At 38.8% G+C, this 23,553-nt stretch overlaps 1 protein-coding gene and 1 long non-coding RNA gene across 3 annotated transcripts; one reads left to right on the top strand and one right to left on the bottom strand.

Annotated features, from left to right (window-relative positions):
* Window positions 1-49: 49 nt before the first annotated feature.
* Window positions 50-23,299, bottom strand: LOC115022637 (uncharacterized). Of its 2 annotated transcripts, XR_003833932.1 has the most exons (8): window positions 23,008-23,299; window positions 22,503-22,641; window positions 22,065-22,249; window positions 21,778-21,899; window positions 21,401-21,701; window positions 20,573-20,698; window positions 20,414-20,491; window positions 50-1,152 (listed from the first exon to the last, which is right to left on the bottom strand). It is a non-coding gene; the product is annotated as an uncharacterized LOC115022637 (long non-coding RNA). The 2 variants fall into 2 exon arrangements; XR_003833931.1 differs by having other exon boundaries at window positions 20,573-21,701.
* Window positions 12,195-16,103, top strand: LOC115022636 (retinal homeobox protein Rx2-like). Its single transcript, XM_029453687.1, is given in 4 exon segments — window positions 12,195-12,477; window positions 15,208-15,329; window positions 15,331-15,465; window positions 15,666-16,103. Coding segments are annotated over 4 exon segments (978 nt in total).
* Window positions 23,300-23,553: the final 254 nt, after the last annotated feature.

Genomic DNA, 23,553 nt, shown 5'->3' with positions numbered 1-23,553 from the left:
CTAGCTGTGACGCTCACTCCCCCTCCCTCCCTCCCTTTCTCTCCCTCCCTCTCCTCACAGCTGCACTGAGCTCTGGGCAATGTCAGTGACACAGAGGGATTTCTCTCTGGCAATGCACTCATCGCCCAGTGGGGGCAGCCACAGTTCTCTATTCTTCTCCTGCCATCGGCTGCTTTGGCATTTCGGGTGTGTTTTCAGTTTTCTATTAATAACGCTACTTTGCACACTGAAATACTGCAACATGCTCAGACTTGTGACTAAACGCATTAATTTCCCCACAGACCCGGTACTGTTGAGAGATGCTGAAAATGGAGTAGCTTTGGGTGTTTATGAACATACAAACATTGTTTGAACGACCCATTTGAAGAAATAAGTGGTCATGGTTTTTTTCCATCCTATTTCAAAGAAAAGCTCGATTTAAATTGTGGCTTAACTTGTTTTTAGTACTTGGCTAACTAAAAGCCTTTGAGTCCATGTTCATGAGTCAATAAGTTTAAATGATCTTTTAATCTTCTGTTTTATTTTCCTTAACAAACTGTACACTCCTTTAGCTTTTTGCATGGGAAACACAAAACCCAATCATGTTTCAGTTCCAGTTACTTTATTATGTTTTACTTTCATAAAGTGCAGTACCATGAAGTATTATATACAGTTCTGCATGGATATGCATCATCCATGTGTAACTGGGTTACTGATATAATTGTTGTCTTCCGTGTTGACTGTCTTGCCACCAGATGGTGGTAGAGTGTTCCCTATGGAAGACACATCTGCCACACCATAAGGATGGGTTATAGATGAGTTATATTTAGTATAGGATAATAGTCACAAAAACATGTTCTCTCTATATCTAAAAAAAAATAACCAGAATACCCTTACCCAACCTAAGGCCTCTATCCACAAAGTACTTATAGGAATTCTCTCAGTGGGGAATAAAACAAAAACACTGATTAGATGTTGCATCATTACACGTTGCCTGTAATTTACACTGACAAAGTTGCTCTGCATTGCCACCAGAGGACACTGAGGCCGTCCGGGATGATATCCCTGGGTGGATAAGAACAGCAAAGGAAGAGCAAGGGAATGCATCAATAACTGTGGTGACCATGTAACAGCTGACGGCCCTTTCCCAAAGGTTTTCATGTGGACAGATTCCTGAAATACAAAAATGTTGCTGTATTATATTAACAAAATTCAATGATATTGTTGTAATTTAAATATAGCACTGTATATGTTGGAATAATAATCTAACTTACTAATATATTTTGTATATTTAATACAATATTAGAAAAGATTTTTGACAGCACAATGACTTATTACATTAGTCATCAGCTTTGTGTCTGCAAGTCATATGGTCAGTGTTTAACTTCCACAGTGTATAATATCGGAAGTATAATTGCATAATGTCTATTTATTAGCCTTATGAATATCTTACTGTCCTTATAAAGCTCTCGAAGCAGCACAACCCATTTCTTTACTGTTTGCGCAATGTGTTGCAAACATTTGAGGATTTACAAAACTATAACTTAATATGCTTCATCTGATGGATCCCCGGATCTTTGAGGAGGGGGGGTGGATAGCGTGGCACAAAAGTAGTTTAGTTATATACTTTATTATATATTTTGTCAAATCGTTTGCACTTTTTAGGTTAAGCTCAACAGTTTCAGGTGTGTGTGTGTGTGTGTGTGTGTGTGTGTGTGTGTGTGTGTGTGTGTGTGTGTGTGTGTGTGTGTGTGTGTGTGTGTGTGTGTGTGTTACAACCAGCCACATATCAGATCTGGAATTGTCCATTTTTACAATAACCTGTTAACCTGGCCTCAGTTAACAGGACCAGAGACTAATTTAAACAGATCTTCAGTAATTAGGTGATCTTAAATCCGATGAATCTAACGTGCAGAGCCTTATTTTTACACAGATTTAAGGTCACGGAGGTGTTAAATCCAAAGCATCCCGAAAATACTGAGTCTTAGGAGGACAGTATATGGCACCAGTGGTGGACAGTGCGGCTGAACGGGGAGATTTTAAGTATCTTACGGCTTCTTGAGTCCACTTAAATCACAAATCCACTTGCGACATAGGTCCCATCAGGACATGCCAATAATCCACAAAATACCCTTTAACTGGGGTGAACTGTACTTTATGTGTGACTGTAAAGGACTGAGACAAACATTATCAAATGTCTATGAATTCCCAATAGTTCAATCATATCTAGTACAATGAGAGTGAAAGACAAACATTGTTCTTTGAAACCTTAACACCGGTGTTCAGTAGAGTAATGGCGTTAGTCTGGGGTGCTTTTAATAAGAACAATTTCAATTATGAGATTATATTTTCTGAGTATAGTTCTTGTGATGCTTCCTTTTCCAATTAGTCATTTCAGATTTTTACAATTTAGTCTCTTCTTTGGTCCTTCTGCTGAAATTATGACTTTGAAAATTAACAAATGAAGATTGAAAATGTAAATAATTTGCTCAATGAATCAAATCACACATCGCAAATATGACCAATGATCATATTTGTATGTAGTTGAGCATTTACCAAGCTAAAGATCTCTACAGTACTTTGTCCACCTCAGCCTGTGAGTGTTGCTGCGCTGCTCACCTGTGACAGCACCAGCATTTGGTTGCATATATGTTTATATATATATATATATATATATATATATATATATATCAGCAGATACCCAATAATAAATCATATGTCTCGGGATGGGGGACAAAAGAAAAACTTACTCGGGACATCCCAAGAGGGCAACATTGTGCCGTAAGATTGCAGAGACATGCTAACGATAAGGTTTGAGTGACTGCCAGCACTGTAGGAAGGAAGCAGTACTGTTCATGCTAAGGGCTGAGTAATAAACTGCAGTTGGACCAGTGTTTATAATATCTGTATATAATAATTGTGTAACTATTTTTTTGTTAATAAATGGTGTGCCATTCTTGCATTGTGGGATACACGTGTACTTGCTTTTATCTGTGTTGATTAGGAGCATAACGCATGTCTACTTGAGTCATTAGTACTGGTTGATGAGGTAGACAGCAGTGGCCTACATCCTGAGGGTCTATCCTGCTGCATCGTGTTGACAAGGTAAAGACTTTCCATTGTCTATAGGCTTCCAATTATGAGCTAAGCTCTTTAGCTCTTTTACTCGAGCCACAACTTATTGATACAGTCTAATCATCTTCACCCACACTTGTCAAAGTTTCCTTTTGGGAAGTTTGAACAGCAAGCATCTCTGATCATTTGTTGTTGTGGAATTTAGTGTTACACTTGTCCCGTCCACTAGCCATCCACTACCCTTTCCCCTTTCCTTGTAGGACTAAATAACATCTATTCAAAGTGAGCTATTGGTGTTTCTTGTGAATGAAATGTTTCTCTGGAGGAGGGGATGGAGAGGACAGTAAATCGGGAGCAGAAGAAAAGGAAACGCCAGAGTTTAAAGGCATGTCCAGGGAGGAGCTTGAGGAGTACTATAAGCAGCTGGTGAAAGAAAAGTGAGTAGGAAGAGATGCTTATTATATGTATTCATAGCATGACTGACTGCAGAGCTTAAACACAAGTGTGACTGGTGTGGCACAACAGGTAAACAGAACAGGAAATCCTGCTTAAAACAGTTCTTAGTGTAGAATATGCACACATAAGATGGATCTTAAATATTAAAAGGCCTAAAAGTGTTAGTGTGTGTCACAGTTGTCACACACAATTGTTGAATAGACTGGAAAGATGTTATAAAGAGAAGATATGACCTACATATTGCATTGAGCAGGGATTAGCAGGTGTGATTAGTACTACTTAAAGGGGGCTCCCACACTTCATGTTTGTCTCAGATATTAACACAGACAAACTAAACAAAAAGCCTCACACCTTCAGAGAACAGTGAGGAAATGATACAATTTGGTATACAGCATTTTTACTTTACATTTAAATGTCCATGAGTGTGGATCGAGTACACTCAATGACACAGAGTGCTTTTGCAACGTCTTAGAACGAAACAGGTGAGTTTCAATCTTTTCCAGCTGTGATGCATACAGTAGGTATAAGACACAATCTGCCATCTGTGTTTCTACGTAATGACACTGGCCGCTGATGTTGAGTTTACATTCATATAGCCTCAACATTTAGAGAAAACTATTTATATACCACTAATGTCTCATCACATTTTATATCTGGACAGTAGCATACTGATTTCAGCGTGGACCCATAATTGCCAATATGATACATGTAACATATAAGAGGAGAAAAAGATTGTTCTTTATAAATTCTCACCTGCTAGGATGGTGTCGCTTACTGAAATGGATGAAAGATCAGTTTAGACGAGTTAGGTTGGACACACCTGTTAATATAATGCAGTAAGTAACTGCAGTCTTAAAGAGCCCACAGAGTTCAACACCTAATAAACTACAGTGTAGACTACATGACTGGTGGTTTCCAGACACTGCAGAAATGGACTGCTTTTATATATCGCTTTTCCAATCTTTACAATCACTCAAAGCGCTTTACAACATGTCATTCACACATTCACTACAGAGTCAGAGGCTACCATACAAGGTGCACATCAACTCAGTCAGTAGTGATACCCATCACACACTCACTCACTCACACACCGTTGGCCTATTGGGAGCATTTTGGGGTTCAGTATTTTGCCCAAGGACACTTCGACATGCTGACTGCAGGGGCTGGGGATCGAACCACCGACCTTCTGACTGGTAGATGAGCACTCTACCTCCTGAGCCACAGCTGCATCAAACCGCATACTGTCATCAAATCCCAAAAAACTATCCTGGGTGATATTGGAGGTTATAGTTAACTCTCAAATGACAAACTACAAAGAGTTGGTTTGTACTTCAATCGATCTCGAGCTGAAGATGCGACGAGCTCATCTTTAGGTAAATGTTTTATTACTGTACTCTCACTCCCAGAGGAGGGAGACACAAGTTCTACACTCCTGAGTCAAATTAGTGGACAGTACAACTCTGTGATTGACAAATAACAGTTTCCTTACACACAAATACATGTTAGTTGTATTAAAACCATGTGGTATACAATCTATTACACTATGTTGTGTGTTATTGATCATAGCTAATAAGATACCAGTCCCGTTTGTAACAAACACAACAGATGAAGCGGTTTTCAGTTTATAATGTGTGTGTGGGTGTGACTTAGGCAGTTTGAACTTGATAGCCTGCGTGATGCATGTGTGACATCAACGGACGTGAGCAAGGCTTACAACGTAGCTTTAGGTTGGGATTTATTTCCTTGAGGCTCAAATTAGCCAAAGAAGCAGATTAGGCTCCGAGTGTAATAACTTGTCAGGGCTCGGTTTCAAGAAGCCACCATTAAACACGTCTCTTAACCAGTGTGCTTTAAAACAATAATTATTTAATCACCTTACAATCACCAAAGTAATGCTGATGTGTTAGTTATCTTCAATTACGTAAAAAGGCAAATTGTAACGAAGTTAAGGTCTCATCATCCAACTGAAGGAGTTTGGGTAACTTCTTTCAAATCAAGTGGCATGGTGTTCAATAATACTTTTAAAAGTCTCATGTGAGGATTATTCAAACTATATTCTACAGCTGGCTATAGAGTGTGAAGTAAACAAACATTTGTGTCTGTATCTTTAGCCCCTGTTTGATTTTGTGTCATTTAAATAGACATGTCCGAACTGGGGGGCGGCTGTTAAAACAGATTATTTGATTAAGTCATTAAAGGATAAAATACAAATGGTCATTTTTGTTTTATTTAGGTAAAAGACAGTATCTATATCTGTGGTCAAAGTTTCAGTAAATCTGAAGCACATCTTTGGGTATAGATGACACAAGGAATGAGGTGAAGGAGTGCAGCCTTGGCCAAGACATCAAGTACCCGTGAGTGTGTGCCAAGATGCAGCTCTTGGTGAAGCTAATCTTATTAAAAAGAGGGTCAGGACCACCCTTAAATAGACAAGGTTCAAACCTAGGATCAATATGGACCCTGCTCTATACTGTAGTGCTGATGACGACATTACTGCAGGTGCACTTTCAGAAATGGGCTTATAACAGTGAGTTCAGTTTGAGAGTTGGACAGTTAAATCTGGCTTGAGGAGTTAAGTAAGCTAAACCCTGTTGTTTTTAACCAACACATTTCTTTTTTTTTTATTCTGCCTTGCTTAGTTCAAACAGTCGGACCCAAATGTGAATTGTATTTTTCTTTTATTACATTAAACAAAGCCAAACCAGCTTTATCCTAACGCAAAACAAAATAATGAACCCAAACCTTAACCAGACTAACATTTAATCATTTAACAGTATAGTTAGAGATGGGCTATGAATGTTCTTATTTATAGTTGTTTCAAAAACTAGCAATGCTGGGTTTTGTGGGGTATAATTAAACCAGTTAAGCTTATAAAGATATATAATAAAACAACAAAATGCATTGGTCTATAACTCGCATTGTGCCTGTATCAACTCTCAATTCTTTTGTAGTAAATAAAGATTTCCATTTGTTTGGCTCACAGATAAGACAGATTGTGACTACATTCTCACAGAGCCACACAAGGTAAGAGGACAGGTTGAGTATACAGCATTCTTAACCAAATCAAAATGCAATGCGAGTAGTTGATCGGGTTAATAACTTAACGTTTCACAGAGAGATCTCGTGGACTCTGATCAGGCATTCCTGGTGTCAATTGTTTCCCCCCGTTAACAATATTACTGTAATGTGGTAATGCTGCTGATAAGACACCACTCTACAAAGAAAGCTTTGCTCAAAGCCACCTGCTCTTTTGTTTACCCTTTAACCTTTTAATACACTGTCCTTATGTTGGGACACATTGTTTGGATTTAGGCCTCTTGGACACAGGACACTGTATGGAACACATTCAAAAGTATAATAATAATAATAATAATAATAATAATAATAATAATAATAATAATAATAATAATAATAATAATAATAATAATAATAAAGGGATTGTAAAGATAAAAATAACTGTTTCGATGAGTAGTGATGTCATTTTTATTTCTCTTGGAATAATTTAATGATATTCTTTAAATATCGCTGTTTGCTAATTAATGGTATTGTGTAGTACATTTAAGTTTTTTTTAGTTTTTTTTCTTATATATTTTTGTGTGACTACACGGCACAATTGGCAGTTTCTGTTATTGACTGTTTTATACGCGATAGTGTTCTGCAGGATTTAGCGTGTCAAGGGCTTTGCTACAAGGAAGGCTTACGGGGCCAATCTAAGAGATAAATATTAACTTCCAGATCTAAGCAGTCATTGATAAAAACATGATTAATCTCACATATATTGTGGTTGTTGTTGTTGTGGAATATGTTTGATTGTTATTACTATTAATATTATTTTGTTGAAAATATGTGCATGCTAGGTGTACTTCTGACATTATTCTGTCACAATTTATCCCTCTAATATTAGTTTTATTATATTTTACAGTAGAAATATTTGGTCTACATATATGTGTAAAGACCGTCTGACACGGAAGTAACAAAAACATTCCGAGATCATTCAGAAACTGTGGATGGTCCGACCTTAAGGTCTCAATGTAATAATGTTTAAAGTCTTCTTTGAGTGCTCAAGACACTGCAACAGTTCAGATGGCTGGATCTGACATTGACCAACCAGGGAAGCATTAACCTGCTCAAGGAAGGTCCTAATCTGGATGAGTGGAGGGAGGGTTAACTTCTCTAATGACAGACCAAAACATTAAAAGATAAAGTAACAGAATGCTCCAAATATGTATTTTTCCTTCTCCTAACGACGTTATCTGCATCAGTTAAAACAGTAGATAAGCAGGCTTTAAAGTAGCAGAGTAATAAGCAAATCCAGGAACTTACTGTACACCCAACAAGGATGCAACTATAGTCCAGCCTGATCTCACTGGATGTGTAAATGTGCACCTTGATTTTAACTATAGAACATACGGTATTAAACCTGTAGACCCCGACACCTGCCTGTCCCCTCTGTTACTCAACAATCACAGTAGATTCCTTAAATATAAAAGTACCTCTTTTTGACCGGTACAGCCATGTGAGATATCTGATATTTTAGAATTCTGAACGAAATGAAGCATTTATTCTGGCAGTGAATAAAGGTTTAAAGTGAAAAGTAACGGCACTCCATCTACTAACTGGCTCCTACAAAATGATCATGAACCACGTCTACGACTACGTACAAGATGCAACACCGTCAGCTTTTCTTTCATATTTCAGCTCACGCTGATCACATGACCTGTCTCCCAGCTTTTTACCCTCCCTTTCCATCATCTCCCTGTCATCCCCCTGCTGCTCACCATCCCCCTTTCCCCCTGTAAGCTGACACAGCGCCTTGAAACATTAGCTGCTTTCTTCCTAATAGGATCTCATGGAATTAAATTGTCATCTGATAAAACTAAGGAGCTTGATAGCTATGCTGCACCCTCTTAACCAATTTGCACTCAATTAGGATAATGGGAAAACAAGCAAAGAGGTACAGCTTTAATATATTAATGTGATAAAATGATTATCAATTTCCCTTGCCCACGACTTGGGTGGTATTAGGAGCATCATGCAAGTCTCATATTAATATTAGCCATTAATGAAGTGGGTCAAACAGTAAACGGCATCAGAAATATTTAGCTATAGCTTTCAGTATTGCACTTCTTTAAAGTTGGGGGACTCATAAATGACAGATTTCCCAGAAATCCAGTCTTTCAGTCCCTGCCACTCCCTGATATGGGTTGTGCTTAAAAAAAACCCGCTAGTTCCTACATCTCCCACAATGCAACTCAACATCTTTTTTTAAAAGGACCACCTGCCCACATCTAAACTCCCACAGTTTTCAAACTGACCATGCCTTTGTAAGGATTTCTGATCAAAAAATGTATGTATAATTTGTTGTTCTAGAAAATTAATGGGATACCTTAAACTGTTCTGACAGGGAACACAATGTTTTGAGTACATACTAAATGTCTTTACAACAACTGAATGTACTGAATCACTCACAATGAATCTTCTCACTTGTATCACTAATTAATGAGACTAATTATCATCCTCTAAATCCATTGACTGTCAGTCAGCTTACGAAGGCAATTCATGCTCCTTTCAGTGTTTGCCGTGCTAGAAGATTGTTCTGAAAATGCAAAATATTTATTCATACTAAAAGCTACATAAATATGATAGTACCTTATTAATAAATAACTAGAATTTAGAGAAAGACGGCTTCGCAAAACATCCCACAGGCCTTACTTTCTTTGTAGTCACCATATGATGACAACCCACTCCCCTGCCACAGGGACATCTGTAAGTTCATTATTTCATTCATTGAGTGGCAAAGCTCACAGGAAAAAGTAATGAGCTTTGCAGTCTCTGCTTTCTTGCAAAACAACCTTGACAACCAAGAAAAGATGTTCAGCCAAAGCCACTTAACCCACAGCCATTCTGATTATAGAAAGCATTTGCAATGCAGCCCAATGTTGCCAGATGGCTTTAAACTTGTTAGCTTTTAAAATTCCTCAGCTGCTTAGGCATGTGCCAACCATGCAGACAAGTGCTAAATGTCTTTAGATCTCTGACTCCTACATGAAGGTGTATCCATGGAAGGAAGCCCCTCCCTCGAGTCTTTAATACGCACTGACTGCTAGTACAGTGATGCGACTATGAACATGCAATAAGTATTGGTAGATTAGACTTTTAATGTTCTGTCAATGTGGTCATTTACAAATCGATGCCTTGTTATTTAATCCAGGTTCAATGCGCTGCAGAGTATACAAGGGAAATATCTGAAAATACGGCGTCCTCCTTACAGAGCAGATTGGAAGTTTATATTAAATAAATAATAAATAATAATACATATACAGTATAATATTATGCTAGCTGGCAGAACCAACCATATAAATATATATACAAATATATATATATTTATATATGGCATATATATACAAATATATATATATTATATATATATATATATATATATATAACTTTAAGTCTTAATTTATCAATGGTAGCATCAATTCAATGCTCAAAAAACGCCATGTGCATCCCTGAACATTTTTGTTTTCTCATATTAAATATGTCGGAAAAAATACTTTCGGAACTTTTCCATGTTGGATTTTTTTGGTCTGGCGTGTAAAGAACTCCTAAATATATCTTTAGATAGGAAGAGTGAGGTCAGAGGAAATCTCTAGTGAAGTCTTAAGACTCATTAAAGATTGGATTGATCTCTGCAACACCTACTGTAGCTGCCACAGCTTTGGCTGTGCCAGATGGCAGAGGAGAAACTTAAAATGCCCCCGATGCCCCAACCCAACTCTACTGTGAACGATCAGAGGCTAAGCAAAACCATTATTCCTCAAACAGGCCACGTTACACATATTGTTTTGACACATGTAATTGTCACACACTCAACTGGAAAATGTTAAAGGAGTGATAAGGACTGCGTTCAACATTGTCCACTACACGTTGGCGTTTCAAAATATTTAGGTTAAATAAAGGATTGTACTTTATTACTTTGCTTCTTTACTCATTGCTTTTTTGGCTACGTGTAGGTCCTCCTAAAATAGACATAAACAAATCAGTTTAATCAATTATTATACAGTGCAACTTATTAGGTTTGTACTTTCTAATTAGACAAATAAGAAAACCATTCTAACATGTATCCCCGCCCCCACACACAAAATACTATAATGTAATCAAATTTGCTTTGAACAGCACGCGATTCACTGCTTTGTTGTATTTTTTTTTTCATTAATAAAACCAGCTATTCCAAAAGCAATGCAGCTCATAAAGAGTTAAGTGCCTGCTTGAATGAAACTATTTTTTGAATACAAGTCTTTACAGTGTGTAGCCATTCAAGTTAAAAGTCCATCTCTGTGTCTTTTCTCCCTTACATTGTCTATAATGAAGGGATTAGCGAAAACTCTCAGTACAAGCCATTATCTTTCAGACAATAGATTTTTTGAAAGAAAGTTTTGTCCAGGCTTCATTAGCAATGGCCTCCCTCTGTGGTCTGAATGCAGGACACATTTGGAGCAATTACTTGACCAGAAAACAACTGTCAGTCATTCTTAAAGGGGAAGGATTCCAATTAATAAACCTCTTAAACCCTTTGGTTTTACTACCATTCCCCCGCAAGCTTTGGTGTCTTGTGTGGTTAAGGGGAGTTTTGTCAGGAGAGAAAGACATTACATGTGCTTGTTGCACAGGACTCCAACGGTAGGTCCTTTGCTCACTTGTGTGCAGGGGATTTCAAGGACTTAACTGGGAGTAACAAGCGCCTACAGTAGATATTGTTAGCGTCATTTGTCTACTTATGGACTACAGAGACACCATTTATGTAACGTAGCGTGGTGTGGTAGGAATCTGAAAGAAGGTAAGATTACTTTATGTACTTCCTTACTGCGCATTCTGTTTATTGATGCGTGGGTTTCCATAATGCTCTTTTGTATTTAAGAAAGACATGACAGTATTGCCCAAGAGCAGATTGCTTTTTGGTGCCTCACAAAATGTCCTCACATATCTTTTGGTTGTTCAAATCAAACCGCATATGTTTGTAAAGACTTTTCAAATGCTGACGTTTAAAATGTATAAGTAAAGTTAATGTGAATCAGACTTGAGAGAATTTGTTTACAGTTTTACACTGTAAACAAAACATATTCCTCACCGATTCACTTTAAAAAAAAGTTTTTATTTGCTTAGTTTTTTGATAATAAAATGGCCTGCATGCAGTGACTGTTTACAATCGTGATTATCCATGGTAATAGAAATTATACCAACATCATTTCATGTGGTAGCAAAATAAATATATTTACACTGACTATTTAAAGTAATTTATTTTAATAACCAAAACAAGGGAACCTGTTTTCTAATTGACATATACAATATGTACAATACTAATTTCCACTACAACTTTTATATATAAAAAGAATATCAACAAGCCATTAAATGATTCATTAAATGCAGGTGTACAGCTTTACTGTATCTTTTATATCTTGTTTCTTTTCTGTCATTCCTTTACAGACAAAGATGTGAGTTTGTTTGCTTTTGTGTAAACAATACATTCACTGACGTGATCCTTGAGGGATACGGCCCTCACGCGTCACATAAATCTGCTCCATTGCCGATCAGCTCTGTGCAATAACTGCTCTGCTTTGAGTCACTTGATAGCATTTTGCTTTTTTTCCTGACAAAGAAGAGAAAAAGTGTCTCAAAAGGCTCGGATGCATTTGTCAATGGATACCCTGGGTATAGTGGACGATAGTTGCCTGGACAACTATGACATGGCAAAAGGTGCTGGGTCAAGCAATGGCGGCAGGGTCCACAGTATTGATGTCATACTGGGATTCACTAAAGACCAGGACCCTTTACTCCATTCGGTAGGCGATGATGACAGCCAAAAGGCCAACGGAGAAAACCCACAGCGCCCTGAGAAGCAGGTCCCGTCGGACCCCTATAGGCACCTTCCAGAATTGGGTGACAGCTCCCAACATTCTTCCTACCATGGTGAGTCTCTCAAACTCTCAATTTCACTTCTTCAGGATAATAATTGTGATTTTGTCTTTAACTGTACAACAAGCAGAAGTAGAGCAGTGTTAAGTTTAAGTAAACTCCCACACCGTTATCCCAATGTATTGGACCAGTGCCCTCATTCCTTTTTTTTTGTTGGAGGGGGGGGCATAAGTACTACATTTAAGTGCATTTTTATTTGTGTGCTTCATCTATCTTTGTCATTTTAAGTAAATCGCACTCTCACATTTGCAGTGCAACAACAGAAATACAAAGACCAGCCAAAGCAAGATGAAATAATAACAAATAATCATTTTATCCGGCCTCATGAGTGTCCCAGCTACGCTGCCGAATCCTGATTTTCCCCTTAAATGTACTTGAACTTTGCTTTAAAGTTAGAGAAAACCTACTTACAATATCTGAACATCACATAGACTTTGTCTTCTGGTTCTAAAATATTACTTAATATATATATGAAGCAAAAACACATTTTTATTACGGCTGCACCTTTACTGTATATCAGACACAAATATATTAAATGTCTATATAAAAACGTTACGTTACTTTCCATTCAAGTGTTTTAGTTCCAGGGTCCTGGTGTTGCGCATTGTAGCTTAATCCATTCAGCCCGGCATATTTGTTACCTTTGGTAACTTTGGAGATGTTGAGCAAAATTAAAATAATGTTCTGTCGATTGGAGCAATGCTTGTCCACACAGTGGGCTTTTGCCAAGTAAAGACATAATGATGGGTCTGGTTGGAAATCAGAAGTTGAAAAGCCAGTGAAAGTAGTCCTGTTGCTAGCCATTCTAATCTACTGCAAATCAGCTAAACTTAAATGTATAAGTGATGTTGTTTGGTACATTCTTCAGTTTGTTTTCAATTTTGTTTTACAACTACTTCTATGCTAAAAATGTAATCCTGTGATAGACGTTCTTTGAAATAATTTATTGACGATGAAGCCGTTTTATTATTTTAATATTGCATTTCATATTTTCTCTCAGTTGCCATGTGGCCTTCTGTTACTCGGTCATCATAAAAGACTTCATAAGCGTCCGGTGTTCACCTAAAAACGGCAGATTTTTAATAACCTAGAAACATAGTAATTCACTGTATATGCAGGATGTAATAAAGCATGCCCGTCTGAATTTAGCCTGCTCTGCAACTGCTGTTGCTTAATAGCTAAAAATATGAACGGTATATTGACATAGCTGCAACCTATGTGAACAATACAATACAGTAGCCAAGACAGACAAAAGCCAATGGGACAACGACAGAGCAGGTCTGACCAATGGAGGAGCACGAACAAATGGAGAGTGTAGAAGTAGATTACTGTATGTGGAAGGAGTGATTCCTGTTTCTTTGGACTTTTTTTTGTGGTGAAAGGTTTCCACCATTGATAAGAAAGGGATCATTTGCCTTGGTATCCGTATATATTTCAACCTAGGTGGTGTTAAGGGCTTTAATGGACTGGGGGACAAAGGAATGTTTGAAACAGTGATGCCTGCTGAGGGGAACCCTGTACCGTCTGCCTGAGGGTAGGAGCGGATATGAAATTGTTTTTTAGGGCCAGTCTGGTTGTGGTTAGTTAAACAATAGCCTGAAGACTGGGATGACTGGGACTCCCATGATCTCCATAGCTGTCTGTATGAGTATAAGGGTGATCTGGCCTTTTGACTGTACTGTGAGGTTACCAAACCATGCAGAGATACCATAGCACAGGAGGATCATTGTAAACAATCCCAGCTGACCAGTCTCTATTATCCAGAGAGGTACTTATTAAAGACTAACTATCAGTTTAAGTGCTTCATACACCAAAGAAGCCTTTGGGGGAAGTTAGATATTTAAAAAAATATCAAGATCTATCGTTAAGATTTGCACTTCTTGCCAGAAAGACACAGTGGCAGTAACCTTTAATGCTATTAAAAACCATAATCCCACTCATTCCCTATTCATGTTGTAATGCTTTAAACATTTCACAAACTACCTTGAACACAAAGCTTTTGCTGCCTGGCATCATTATTTCAAACCAATGATCTATTGACCATGTTGCCTCATTTGGTACGATTAACGAGCTTTGGTGCATCACACACGTAGTCCACTTGTTATACATGCATTTCTTCAAAGACACAATCTGGACGATGACAGTTTACTTGCCTTGTGCAGAAGCCAACTAAAGTCCCTTGTTAGATTAGAGAGGCGGGGTCTTGCAGGTTTAACTGCTAGCATCTGTTACTATGGATTACTGCAAGGAAAGAATTCAGTGAAAGATGTGGCGCCATTTGGACTTGCCAAACCCCTGGTGTTTGCAAGCCTTCAACTGTATAAAGTGCATCATCCATTAAGCTGTTTTATCAAGAAGAAAAGATTTCACTTTTTGATCAGGCTGTATGTTAAAACGTTATGTGGGATTGTTGATAGAGGTGTTTTTTTCTTGGGAAATTATTTTTGTCTTAAAACTAGACCATAGACAACAAATGCATTCATTATTTTTTCACTAATATGACATGTTATTACTCTTGACTTTGAAGTTATAGGTAGGGTAGTGCACAAAACGCTTGGCTGCATGGTTTGTTTTTGTAGTTTTAAAAGTACTGTTGCCAGATTTAAAGGACTGCTAACTGGCTTGATTCCAGTTGCACACCGGTTATTTACATTCCTTCTGATGGATGTAAATGGATACACATTTTCTTGCATCTTACTACATGTATCCTGTCCTTCATTTTAGAATCGGACCTTTTCTCCGATGACAAGTGTGATGAAGAAATGAACAACCTTCAGAAGGAAGTGGATGTTGCTGAAGGGTCTCCAGAGGCCGTTACGGAGGAAGAGCATACTAAAAAGAAACACTAGAAGAAACCGTACCACCTTCACAACCTATCAGCTTCACGAGCTGGAGCGAGCCTTCGAGAAGTCCCACTACCCTGACGTCTATAGCCGTGAGGAGTTGGCGATGAAGGTTAACTTGCCGGAGGTTCGAGTTCAGGTAAGGACTATGCGATATCCTATTGGTATACTCTGGTGTGGGTACGCGGCCCTTGCTTTACTGAGCAGAGAACTGCAGCTTTAATTTATGGCTAATTAGGCCTTAAATGCTAAATAATTCATAATTCAATATATCACAATGTATTCACCATTTTCTCATCAATTCAACACTTCTCATGAAACCACTTTCTATTTGTCTAGGTGTGGTTCCAGAACCGGAGGGCAAAGTGGAGACGACAAGAAAAAATGGACACTAGCACCATGAAGCTCCATGATTCCCCCATGCTATCCTTCAATCGTCCTCCGATGCCCTCTAGCGTGGGGTCAGTGGCCAACCAGATGCCCCTAGATCCCTGGCTGACCTCACCTATCTCCAATGCCACGCCCATGCATACTATCCCAGGGTTCATGGGTTCACCGCAGGGCCTGCAGCCCGCCTATCCGAGCCACAGCTTCCTCAACACCCCACCTGGAATGGTCCAAGGTATGCAGTCAATGGGCCCTCCCCCCTACCAGTGCCCACCCAGCTTCAACGATAAATACCCGATGGAGGACGACAGGAGTTCCAGCATCGCAGCACTCAGGATGAAGGCCAAAGAGCACCTTCAGTCAATGGATAAAACCTGGCAGCACATGTGATCTGATGAGGCGTCGTGGAAGGATTTTTGAGCTGCTCCCGTGAATGTTTACAAACTGCTTTTCCACTGTTTTTGTTTTTTTCGTGTATCCCTGACGAGGACACATGACACCAAAGGAGTCCGACATTATTTCACTGACGCTAATAAGCAACTCAGAAAAAAAACTTCTTGTGATTTAAAAAGAAACTCACTTTAAAAAGGTTTTTTAGTCCCATGGAAAATGATCAATTCTCCGGGGGCCCTGTTTTTTGATTTAGCTCAAATGTTTCGGGAAGAGACTCTTGTTTCCTCAACATGAATGTTTTAATACTTTTGTGTCAACATGTTCCTGCTCCACTGAAGTGTTATCTTTATGGGGATTAATGAGCACCGTGCTGTGGGCATTTTCTGGTATCTAGATCCTTTAGAACTAGGAACATTTTAGTGTACATGTGATTGGTTCAAAGAGGGGTTTTTCCCCTGAATGTCTGTTTGGTTAAGTTTTCTCTATGTTTTTTTTATTTTCTTCAACAGTGTACATGCTGTCCAGCATTTTCTAGTATATTTCCAGGTCATTTGAAAGTTGGCACACATGTGTATTCAAAACCATTCCTCCACTTCAATTAAGTTTGATTAGGTTTAAAAGCGATATGAGCGTGTTCGATTTCAATCATTAAACTGGCCTTTTGGAGAGCCCTGATGGGGGAGGTTATCGGAAGTCACAGAGCGTAATCTGGCTTGAAGGCTAATTTAAACAGACAAGCATACCTCTTAACACCTAATTACTGCTTTTAAAGCGATTAACCCCGGATTCTCAGCCATAGACAGAATGCCCTCATATGTCCCAGAAGAACCCTTTTCAAGACCTGATTAACTTCGCCCCTCCCCTCTAAACTTGACCATTTATATTACTTCTAATTTACAGATTCGACACAACATATCAATGTTATTTTTTGTTATGCCCCGTCTTAATCTTCATCTTAGTGCTAAAGGATGCTCCTCATTGGGTTGTTGACAAAATATTCCCTAAAGACAGGTGGATTAAGAGTGAGAGAGTTAATAGGCGCTGGCAGCCTCTCGTACCCTTGGAAGGAGCAGTTTGATCCAACTGTTGGACCACAACTAGAAGGACATGACGTTTGTCAGAGACATAAGGCCGTGATAATATTGCTCGTGTGTTTCATACTGTATGCGTGCGTTAAAATGATGCAGAAGGATGCTTGGCTAGCAAAGTAAAACATTTCTCTCTGGCTGTTGAAAGGCAACAAAAAACATCACATTTAATGGAATTAAGGGAAGAAGAACTTTACTAATGCTTCCCACTATCTGGCAAAATTAATTTTGGGATATGATTTTTTTTATCCCTTCAGGATAACTAACAATACACATGCCAAACATTTTGGAAAATATTTTTTACTCAACAATAAATGAAATACAAGTAATACTATGGAATAACAGAATTATTCAAATTGAACGCCTTTAATTAAAACGCAGGACCGAGAACGGTGAGATGCCTGGCTGAGTCCTTACCGAGTCGCGTCATGGAGACGAGCCAACAACAAGAGCCGTATATTCGCTGCTGATTACTGTCAAAGTTTCGAAAGCATTCGGGACAGCCCTGTTATCATTACAGTGAGTACGGCGGCAATGCTTTGAGGGGACATTTATCTGGCACTAGAAATCCGCTGTGGACACCGTAATGAAGTGCGCAAGTAAGAGTTATCATTTACATCACTTGAAAACATTATCTGTATATCATGGCCTTTAGAAATGGCAGCATCCACACCGTCGGTTTAATAGGTTGTGTTGTTTGTATTGTTATAATCCCTGTTGACAACAGTGGACTGAAAAGCCAAAGAAACAAGAAAGAACATTTCTTCTAATTAGAAGACATTTATAAATGTAAGAGGATGTTTAATATTTTTAAATATTTTTTTTTATCATTATGAGTAACTTCTAGTCCTTTCAAGTTTTTAGAATGTGACTTTCATTTCCCTTGTGCAAAACACAGAATAAAGTAACAGTAGCACCACTGTAGAATAACTTTTGATTGTGGATCTTGTTTTTTTCTCTACACATGCATTAATGAGCCACCAACATGACTTAGTGCCGTTAATGAGCGCTGGTGTACAATAGGCCATGTAAGCTGTGACAGAACGAGCTGGCCTGATGGAGGCCTGTTGTGTTCGCCCAGGCCTGTGGAGCTTTGCCAGGCCGTTAGGCAGATGAAGCTCCACTCCATCAGGCCCAACCAGGGGTGTCAGGAGACCCCGCCTGCTAGGCTGCAGAGGCCACAAGGGGTCAAGTTCTAATTGCCCTCCAGTAGCCTGTGTGGTGTAGCTGCTCCAATTTATTTTTGGATGGAGGTTTGAATATTTTGCATCAGAGTACTTTTCAACAATTTAGTACGCAGACAACCTAAACACAATACCCACCATTCTTTTGTGACAGAGCCGTTTTGTTATGTTAATCAATAAGATGCTTCCATCAGATGCTTCACAGTTTCTATAACCTATAATCTATTTTACGTAGATTTGGAGGTTGGAGTAGCAAATTGTTAGATACTGAAACAATGAAGGTTCAAGGTTACAGAGGAACAACGGTGTGCAAAGTTTTGCTTATTTGATTGTATTCATTTTATAATAAATATATATTAAGAAGACTCTTGGCTTAGTTAAGACTTGGAAAACATAATAATAAGAACAATTATACTAAGGTTTATCAAATAAAATGTAGGCCTCTTAATACCGCTGCACTATGGAAATAATTGTTCCCAGGATGGGATATAATGCACCTAATAAAGTTATTTCCCACACTGCCCAGCTCTTAATTGCTACCCTTTATTTTTGCAGGTAAAGCAATGGCTAAATATTCATACCATGTATGTGCCGCAGCCTTTGGCATAATAAATCAGCGGAAAGGATGTAGATGAAGAGTGTTGACTACGCTATATTTAGTGATAACCCTTTCTCCCCACACCTTTGTCAGAAAGACTCAATGTAGCAACACCCATAACTGGTGAGTAATTACGCACATTATTATGTTATTTTGCTTGGCCAAGCGTGACCTTCGCTGGGGCCCGGGCTCTAGTTAACAGGCTGACTAGTGGGACGTGGTCCACGGTGGAAATAATAAGGGAAAGGAGCGGAATTAATTGGGTTTGATTAAGAACACTTTTCAAAGGGACACCATTTTCCCCCGTTGACATAATTGGGGATCACTTAGAGGGTGGGGGGATTTTGATGGCTGGCGCCAGTTGCTCGTCTTCACCCCAGTGTTCACTTTGGGAAAAAGGACATGTCACTCAAAAAGCAATCCCTCCCTTGCCTTACACACGTATGCATAGCATGCACCGGCACACATGTTAAGGGTTTAGTTTAGCCTTCAATGCATTGGCCAACAGTCACTCCCTATTACTCGTCTTAACCTTAGCTTACTAATAAACGCCTAATTAACCTTAACACTGACCTATCGAAACCATATTAGTGAGTCCTGAATGTAACTAAAGGGAAACCAGACTGACAACAAAAAATTACAATTTCAAAAATGACCGAATGTAGCGCAGACCTCCCATCGCTGTTACATGTTATTGTTCTTCAGAACTTAAAAAAAAAAAAGGTGAGATTGTGATCCGTTCAAACTATTTTGTAATTATCTGTTTATGCAATTATAGATTATTATGTTTATTTTCTCCTCTTGATTATAATTTATTAAGATCATACTCAAAATCTTTTCCACATCACATTCCCGGGAAGAAAAAAAATGAATCTTAAGTTTCCTAATTACAGGAGCTGAACTGTGGTCAGCTTGAATTCAGTTGATTACAATGGATACCATTAGTGACAAGTAACGAAATGACCATTTGCATGTTTTGCATGTTTGTATTCCATTGTTGAGAAAAGACAAAAGATCTGCACTGTATTAAAAGCTCGCAGATTTTTTTAATTATGAAACGTTTGAACCAACACAGATCTTCGTCAGTCATTGTCAATCTGGGGGTGATTTAACAATGTTAGATCCAAACGTTGCACAATTAGAATTTCTGGGAGCTTCTAATACAGTGTGCGGATGTTTTGTCTGATTCTTCCCCTTAGTTTGATCTTTTGATCTGTAAAAAGGTTTTTGGATATACTCTACTCTTTATCTTCTGTACAACAGTGTTGCCTACATAGGCAGAATACACTGCTTGGCCACACCAGGCAAAAAATGCATTTGTTTATGCACATTAGAATAACTTTCTCATGTTCCTCAATTGGTTAGAAGCAGAGCTGTAACATGCTGAATCAACATTTGGTGCAGTTATGAGATAACCTCTCCCCAAAAGGAGTATACCTGCATCCCATAGTGGTCTGGTGGTTGGCTTTGTCTTCTGAGCTGTTGGGGCTTTCAGGCTTCATCTCCACTCTCGACCTTTATACAAAATAAGTGTTAACATCAAAATCTAGTTCATTTCACAATAAAAAGTTCCAAGATTAAATAAGAGACTCTTACTTTCATTCATAACTCCCAGTGGGACTGACAGGATGGCAACAGAAACATGTTGGTAAACTTCACAGCTCTGTCCTCAGTAGATGCGAGCTGTCCATATTGTTTGAAGCCAACCAGCTGTGTCAGGTCCTGTGCATACAAAACAGGCATGGAGATTAATTGGTTGCACTCTATGAGTGTGGCTATTATTTCCATGTGCCCATTCCCTTCTTTGATTCTTGTTGGTGGTTTTGTCTGTCTTGCTGACTGCTAGAACATTTTACACATTAGGTTTTGTATTGTACTTTCCGAGGACCATTTTTTGTTTTATCAATGGTGATTATGTGTAAAGACTTTTCACTGTTTTTAGAAAGCTAGGAAGATTTGGATTGAACAGATAGTGTCTTTGAGTAGTGAGAGATCACTTTTCAGACATGCCTGTCAGAATTCCAATACAACTCAACTATCATTGAAAAGCTTTTTATGTCAGATGGAAGATAACTCAAGAGAAGATTCATCAGGTTTTGATATTAATGGGATGACTAGACTTACCAACAGCTTTCAGACTGAAGCATTTCAGCAGCATGGTTGTGATCAGTTATTCAATAAACATGTAATTTAACTGCAACCTATGAGAGATCACTCATACTACCTGGCCAATACACTCATTTGAATTAAATGCATAAAATGGCAAAATAAAACCTCATTACTAGAATATCTATTCTAAATGGTTTAGCATTTGTCATACTTCAACTTTACACTGCAATATAACTAGTAACTATCTTAAATATACCTCTTGACAGGCATTTGACAATACAAATACATATATTTTCCTTTTAAGCAATATTATACATTCATAACATCCAGCTATTATTTGATGTCGCAGAGCAGGGAAACCCCACGCATGATCCAGTGGTCTGGTGGCTGGACGGTAGGCAACACTGCTGTGATGTAATTCAGGTCTGTGCGCCTTGGTTTCTTGTAGATGGGGCAGACGTAGTTTCGGATCCATGGGGGCAGTGGAGTTAATGGCGAATATGTGGATGACAGGCACGGGTGTGAAGAGCACTTTGGGTGAGGACTCGATGAGATGGGTGTTCTTCCTGTCCCAGCTGGCACCTTCCAGATACAGACCATAGACATAAACTCCCTCCTGTTGAGGAGAGGCAGTCAGTGACAGAATAATGCAGGTTTCCTAAAACAATAAACCTCACTTGTTTTTGACTCACTGTAGGTGAGGCTGTGATCTCCTCCTGTGCCTGCTTCAGTACTTCATTGTGCAGGGTGACTGTGTCCAGAGCCTAGCCTTTGTTTGCCCTCGTTACTTCTTGTCTCATAGCAGTTAGGAACCCTGTAAATATCCCCAAGGAAAGCCGTAGTCTGATATTAATGTAGGCCTTTATTTAGCACATTTACCACGGTCAATCAATCAGATTTAATCTGTTGGGAAGTCTAGTGTTCATTTTATTTTTTTGGTGTCTAATAATGCCTTACTTTACAAAAACCTGTTACTCACCCTGTGGGTTGAAGAAGCCGGTCATCCAAAAAGTCTTGGGTCTTCCTTCAAACACCCAGCTGTGGAACTGTTTGTTTCTCTCCAGAAGCTCTGTGTACCAGAAGTGTGGACGACTCCCAGGAGATTTACCTCCACAGGTTTGGAACACGGGCATCAAAAATATTGTCCAGTGCATCACGGAGGTTCTGCAGGTCAAGTACAGATCAGTAGTTTAACAGCACTTTACACCTTCATGATAATTAATCAAGGATTATTTAATAGTCGTTATTTAAAAAAAAAAAAAATGTAATGACTTTACTTTTTTAAAAACATATTTAAGTATTTCAATATTAAGTTAATTTTAATTGCAGAAAAAATGTTAGAATAGAATTACACACATGTACTGAGGTTTTGTCTTAAGAAACAAACAGTTGAGATGAGATGAATTAGTGATCTGACCTCGCTCATTATGATGGTACCATCAATGGCCAGCTCCAGGTCAGTCAGACTAATGCGCACCACACTGATGATCCACCTCTTGACGTAGGGAAATGTTCATTGGGTTTAACGCTCCCATCTTCAACAGCCTGGCTTTAATCTGAACACATAAAAATAGCAGAATTTAGATTTTTAGTTGGTGCAAAAAGTGGCAACCTTAATAATCAAACAAACTCGCCTCATGTGGCACATAATTAGGGCGCAGCTTCTCCAACATTTGTCATGGGAAGTTTTTACAATAATGTTTCCTGACGTAATATCAGCATTAGGATGCAGCGCCAACGCCTGGGGTGAATCCGCAGTTGGCAATCTCTGAATGCATTCCATTGAAGCGTATGGGGAATTATACTATACTGAACAGTGGCACTGGCTACGGGAGGACGACGGCAGAACCAGCAATGAATACACTTTTATCATTCAAGCTCTGTCTGCCCCTTATCGCCCCTCTGCCCCTTCCACTGCTCACCAAAATTAAAAGCACACAAATGAAGCCAGCCGCTCTCAGAAGAGACTCTCGCCAGGTGAACGACACGTTTCCTGGAGACAGACTCTTAGTTAGTTAAAATGTAATTATCTCGCCAGTTTCATGTGTCTCGCGATAGTTTAAGACTCGTGGTGTGTTGTGTCAAGCGTGTTAGGGCTTCGCTGCCCGTCACTATCAGCCTCTTGAACTCCAAAAGACGTCCCCTTATATCTCCAGGCCCGTTCTTGCGCATCCTTTAACAAGTTACGCAAGCGCGTTCTCGACGGACGTTTTTTTCTATTGTTTCTTCCTCAAACCAAAGCTGTGAGTAGCAGTTCAACCACATATCCTATGTCAAACGCTTTAGCTGCCACCGGAAACCTTCTTTACACAGAGGAAGTTGCACACCGCCCCCTAAACATTTCTCAAGTCATTACTGAAGTAAACTCATAGATTAAAGAGGAATTTAGGACTCATCACAATGCATGACACATATAATCACACTTTCAAAAGATACTAATACAATATTTGTTATTACCTTTCCTTAGG

The sequence above is a fragment of the Cottoperca gobio genome, chromosome 17 (genome assembly GCF_900634415.1).
Source record: "Cottoperca gobio chromosome 17, fCotGob3.1, whole genome shotgun sequence".
Classification (NCBI taxonomy): domain Eukaryota; kingdom Metazoa; phylum Chordata; class Actinopteri; order Perciformes; family Bovichtidae; genus Cottoperca; species Cottoperca gobio.
This window is presented reverse-complemented; position numbering and strand designations above follow the sequence as displayed.